Source organism: Ictalurus furcatus, chromosome 3 (assembly GCF_023375685.1).
Source record: "Ictalurus furcatus strain D&B chromosome 3, Billie_1.0, whole genome shotgun sequence".
In the NCBI taxonomy this organism is placed as follows: Eukaryota; Metazoa; Chordata; class Actinopteri; order Siluriformes; family Ictaluridae; genus Ictalurus; species Ictalurus furcatus.
In genome coordinates, this window is record NC_071257.1 from 15,623,002 (window position 1) to 15,628,838 (window position 5,837).

The 5,837-nt window shown below is 39.9% G+C and overlaps 1 protein-coding gene across 2 annotated transcripts; it reads left to right on the forward strand.

Annotated features, from left to right (window-relative positions):
- Positions 1-140: 140 nt before the first annotated feature.
- pank2 (pantothenate kinase 2) lies at positions 141-5,648 on the forward strand. 2 transcript variants are annotated; one of them, XR_008385564.1, is made up of 8 exons: positions 141-657; positions 1,152-1,504; positions 2,117-2,370; positions 2,547-2,723; positions 2,920-3,043; positions 3,289-3,414; positions 3,514-3,650; positions 3,812-5,648. XR_008385564.1 is itself a non-coding variant. In XM_053620979.1 (7 exons), the coding sequence occupies exons 1-7, from the start codon at positions 360-362 to the stop codon at positions 3,562-3,564; spliced, it is 1,383 nt and encodes a 460-aa protein (XP_053476954.1). In that variant the 5' UTR covers positions 141-359; the 3' UTR covers positions 3,565-5,647. The 2 variants fall into 2 exon arrangements, 1 of the variants encoding a protein (XP_053476954.1); XM_053620979.1 differs by having other exon boundaries at positions 3,514-5,647.
- Positions 5,649-5,837: the final 189 nt, after the last annotated feature.

Genomic DNA, 5,837 nt, shown 5'->3' on the forward strand with positions numbered 1-5,837 from the left:
ACCCATAAACTGATTTTTGAGTGTAGACTTTGAGTGAACGCTGGTTCGTAGGTTATGACTCAAGAATCAAGTCCTACCGGTGTTGTTGGTTTTTTTTTTTTTATCTTAATTATTAAAGCTATCAGTCTTTACATCGATGCAGCCCGCTAATTAAGACCGTGATTACTGTTGGATCAAATAAAGAAGATCCCCTTTCTTTCTTAATCTCAATTCTGGATCTCTCTGGAGATGATTGGTCCGTCGCAGTTTCATTTGGCATGACGCACCCTTCTTGTGACCAATCACATGGCTAATGCTTGTGTTCTAAACACAGATGAGAATTCGGCTGGAGAATTCGCGAATCATAATGTTTAGATTAGATGCAGGAGGATGTGTCCGATTTTAACGCTCTGGTTGTAACTTTAAAAGCTTTCAAAAAAAAAGGTGGGCGCACCTCTGTCATGGAGCTGAATGGTTACCACTGTGACAGTGAGCTCAAAGATGAGGACACGACGGAGACACGGCTTCTCCGCTCTAGGGCCGAAGCGCCTTGTGGCTTCGTCGGTACAGCGGAACTGGAGCGCAGTCCTGCCGGGGGAGGCCCTCACCCAGAGCGGCTTGTGTCGAACTCGAGCTCTGGGAGACAGAGGATCGACTCGCTGAAGAAAAACAGGCCGCGTATGTGGCGCTAACGTTAGCTAGCTAGCTAGCTACACAGCTTAAGCGATGTTAATTCCCACAATAAACACAAAGCTGAAGGAACCGGCTTATTAAAAAGGCGACAGCTTGAGAAAACAATAAATTATTTTGTGAAAACCTTTTTAAAAATATGTATACATGAAATAGCGTTTTCCGGAGTGTAATAGCGTCACGCCCACAATGTACGCTAATAATGTTTAACGGTGCAATACTGCTAATAACGAGTTAGTTACAGGTAGTTTATAACGAGCAGTAAATGAATACAAGTGTGTTATTGTAAATAATCTACACTGGAAAGTAATTTTCGTCGAATTGTATATCACTATCAAAATATTTTTGCTTTATTGTATTATCCTTAAACCTATAGGGCGCATAGGTTAAACACTGGAAGTGGTTTTTTTTTTTTTTTTTTTTCTTCAGTTTTGTCTACCATACGTAGTTGTGTAATATTTTGTTTGTTATTGGTCTCACAGCTTTCCCATGGTTTGGCATGGATATAGGTGGTACTTTGGTCAAGCTGGTTTACTTTGAGCCCAAAGACATCACCGCAGAAGAAGAGCAGGAGGAGGTAGAAAGTCTGAAAAGTATCCGCCATTACCTCACTTCACACACGGCCTATGGTAAAACGGGCATCCGAGACGTGCACCTGGAGCTGACTGACCTGACTCTGTGGGGGCGCAGGGGCAGCCTACACTTCATCCGCTTTCCCACACAAGAGCTCCCAGCTTTTCTGCAGATGGGCCGAGACAAGCATTTCTCCAGCCTGCATACCACTCTCTGTGCCACTGGTGGTGGCGCGTACAAGTTTGAGGCTGATTTCCGCACGGTGTGTACCTGCCTGATTCATTTAAAGTGCAACGATTATTGTTTTCAAACATTACCTTTCATGTAGTTTGTTATATCTTGTTTGTGAATGTAAAAAGTTTTTAAAAATCAAAGTGCACAACAAACTGAGTTATTGACTCCCAAAAGAAGGAACAGATTCTGAACAGCTTAAAAGAGTCGTTAGTAATTCCAGACTTACTTCCTGCATAAACCTAAGTAGATTTGTGACAAAAAGCCCCGCTTCTGGTCTCCGTTGGCTGCTCGCTGACCATGGTTGACCAATCACAACAGACTGGGACATCTGACCAATCAGAGTAGAGTACGCTCTCTGAAATGAGGCGTTTAGAATGGATCTTTTGGAACGGATCATTTAACGAGTCGTTTTTGACACTGGTGAAAAAGGGTAATGCTGCAATTTAAATTATGAGCATATGAAAGTGTTTTTGACCTTGGATGCATGTAAATCTATTGTATAAGACCTCTAAAACAAAATTAGGCATGTTTCAAAACCCTCATAGGTGTGCTTTAACTCAAATGCGTACACACTTAGATTGTAGTGTTGAGATTTGTGTGACAGTGTAGTATTTTTCATTAAATGGTTCTTCTTTCTAAGACGGCAGACCTGCAGCTTCTGAAGCTGGACGAGTTAGACTGTCTGATTAAGGGTGTCCTTTACATCGACTCAGTGGTCTCAAATGGTCCCCCTGAGTGTTACTACTATGAGAACCCCACAGACCCGGAGCATTGCGAACAGAAAGCCTACAATCTGGAGAACCCTTACCCTCTGCTCCTGGTCAACATTGGATCCGGTGTCAGCATACTGGCCGTCTACTCCAAAGACAACTACAAACGAGTCACTGGTACCAGGTCAGTCAGGGCTTAAAAAAGAAGCACAGTTCATTAAATATCTAATAAGACATCATTGTTATTTAATTAGTACGTATCATAAAGTCAGTCGATGTGATCAGTAGAATGAGTTTGTAAGGTACCTGGGAGACACTGGAGTAGAATCAGTTTGCTAATTTATTTGTCTCTTTTCATAGTTTGGGTGGTGGTACTTTCCTTGGGCTGTGTTGCTTGCTCACTGGCTGCTCTACCTTTGAAGAGGCGCTGGAAATGGCTTCGATGGGAGAAAGCACTCGTGTGGATAAACTGGTCAGAGACATTTACGGGGGTGACTATGAGAGATTTGGCTTGCCAGGATGGGCTGTTGCTTCTAGGTGTGTACGAACTACAGCTCGTCACAAGCACAAAGCCATAACTCCAAATTAGAAGTTTGGTAGTTCTATAAACTGAAATAACTCATGATGAAATATGGCATTTCACTTGTGTTTGAGTCATGATGTTCTATAAATGGTAAATATGCAATATATGCATGGTTGTTGTAGGTATATAATTTTATGTGTATATTTTTAGTTTTGGGAGCATGATTTGCAAAGAAAAGCGAGATTCCGTCTCAAAAGAGGATCTGGCTAGAGCCACACTTGTCACCATCACAAACAACATTGGTTCAATCACACGCATGTGTGCACTAAATGAGGTATGACCTACACACTTCCACATGCTAATATGTTTTTCTGCTTTGTGTTTTTAGTCCAGTTTGTCTTTGCCCTTGTCTCTCAGCCTCTTTACGGTGCTGCCTTGTGGAATCTGGATCAAGCAGCATTGTACAGGGCTATGAGTGGCCAGGGTCCATGCAGCACATGCTGTTGTCCATGTTCTTTCATTGTGGGATTGTGAGGAAGTCTGTTCAGAGGATGTGTTTGATAAATGTGTCTTATTTAGAGCATCGAGAGAGTGGTGTTTGTTGGGAACTTCTTGCGGGTGAACACATTATCCATGAAGTTGCTGGCATATGCTATGGACTACTGGAGTAAAGGACAACTCAAAGCTCTGTTCCTCAGACATGAGGTGTGTGTGTGTGTTGTGGGACAAAACATAAAGAAACACTAAAAGAAGAAATTGCTTCTAAGGATGAGTGACCTTTCTTTATGTGCGTTATTTCTAAAGGGCTACTTCGGTGCTGTTGGAGCGCTGTTGGAACTGATGAACTCGTCTTGATCACTGCTGTCTCCTCAAAATTCTCAGTAACTCTGGAGGTTCACCACAGATGCCTTCAATGTCTGGCTGTTATCCCATGAGAAAAAGTAATGACACATGTATTATTAATGGACATTAGTAGTTGTGTATAATGTCATCCCTTAGCTGTACTATAGTTCTGGTGCCTAGGTATTGACTCAGGTAAACCTTTTAGCTTTTGGCCAATTCTTTTGGATCTGTACAGCCAACTGTCCCCATTGTCTTCTAGGTCATGAACTCTTGCTAAGAAGATTTCCAAGGTAATCTTTTAGCCAAGGACAGTTTTTACTGCCAGCTACACTATTGCATTATTTTGGTATAGGGCTAAAGGCATAAGCCATGATCTATAAGGATGCACACACTAGTGAACACAGTCAGTGTAATATTTTTTTAAAGGTATAAGGCACTTCAGTTAAATGTGAAAAGGAGAAATGCACTTTCCATATTTCACAAGTCAGGCCAGTCAGTACTTTCCTTTTGAATTAAGGATCATAAATGAGGCATCGTTTTCATCGGTTCAGAAGACATTCATTATTAAAACATTCATTATCTTGAAATCATTCACTTTTTAAAAAAAACAATGATGTACATACATTTCAAGAAGTTGTTAAATATATAGTTAGAGAGTTAAAGACACATTTGAAGGCACCAATGATAAAACGATCAGAGTCACATTGTGCTTCAATTCCAGAATTTGAATTTAGAAGTTCAAAACGTTCTTATGTCATAATAGTTGAGAACAGAGAAAATCTTGATGATATGTTCACTAGACCCATTCATAGTCTTTATGAAGACAGCAAAAGTTATCAGCCATTATTGTTTACGTTGTGTTAATTGAAGCATGAAAAAATGCTTGCACGGACTCTGATCTTTCTTTTGTGGGTATTCACAGTAATACAGTGATGAACTTATACAAATTTATTCAACTGAGCATCATCAGCATCACTTAAATACTGAAAACTCTCAGAATATACATTATACATCAATCTTAACTTGAATATTATCCATAATTCTGTCATTTACAGGGAGTTCTTTTTCTGCCTTACTTCCATGTATCTGTCTCTTCTTTGGTTTATCAGTCTGTTGAGGATACTCATCCATGTCGTTTGATCTAGTACTGAAGTTTGCTGAGAGCAATTACTAATGAGATATGTCGAAGAAATTTGACAGCAAGTTGTTAATAAAATTCACTCAGCTGGGCGTCTGCCATTATTCGAAGCCTATTGGCTGATTTCGGTCATGTGACTGGACTGTGATCATTTTCTCACAGTAGGCTATGGACTCTGATCATTTTTCCATAGCATGGCTTTATTTTAAATGGAAAATTCTGTGACCCTGATCTTTCTATCATCCAAGTACATTTATGAGATCATTCTTCAATGCTCAATCAACAGCTGTGGATGCACAACTCCAAAAATACAGTTTTGTGACTTTGATCGTTTTTTCATTGTGGTCTTCATTTATTGTTGCTGTAAATTTTTTAATATTGCATACGCAGAATGACCATTTGAATTGTATTGTATATTAATGTTATTTTACAAAAGAAACGTCTTCAATGTTGGGCCTGCACACAGTAAAAATGTTATGGGAAAACATGGGCCATCAGCTTTCACTTACCTTGCCCGCAAATGTAGATAGATGTACCTTGCCTCCTGGTGAGCATATTTTCATGCATTTCTTTTAGTGTCTGTATGAATTTCATAATAGCTCTATGGAAGTCTGGACCTTCAACTATACTAGGGACTAACCAGAGACATGGAAGTTACATGGATTGTGGTCCAACAGTTCTGCTTTTACCTCACAGTAAAACTGTAACTTTCTTCCCTAAGCTTTTTGGTACATTTAAGTTTTAAATAATGAATACATATTAAGCAGTTACAGCCTAGTGTGCTGTATGACATGAGAAGTGCCTAAATAAAAGACAATCATGTGACAAAGCTGCTTCAAATGACAGGTGAAAGGTGACTTACAAGGAATGTATTGAGACCCAGCTTTGTACTTTTTGTTTTATAATAAAAAAAAATTAAATTATGTTCTTGACTCCGTAGTATTTACTCAGTACTTAGAACATGGACACGTGACTAGCTCAAACGCCATTGTTTTATGCTGCATGCAGAGACGCACGAGTCTGTAAAGACACGTTACTGCTTGGTGAGTTAAGCAGACGGAAACATGGAAAAATGCTCCTTAATGGTGAAAGGGCCAGTGTGTGTTTTCTGAGAAACTCTTGCCCGCAGTCTCAACTCCTCCTCTCT

Excerpts from the sequence above, each read along its gene's own strand:
- pank2 (XM_053620979.1), top strand. The coding sequence starts at position 360 with ATGCAGGAGGATGTGTCCGATTTTAACGCTCTGGTTGTAACTTTAAAA. Across the intron at positions 2,371-2,546 it reads AAACGAGTCACTGGTACCAG|TTTGGGTGGTGGTACTTTCC; the intron begins GTCAGTCAGGGC and ends CTCTTTTCATAG. Across the intron at positions 2,724-2,919 it reads GGATGGGCTGTTGCTTCTAG|TTTTGGGAGCATGATTTGCA; the intron begins GTGTGTACGAAC and ends GTATATTTTTAG.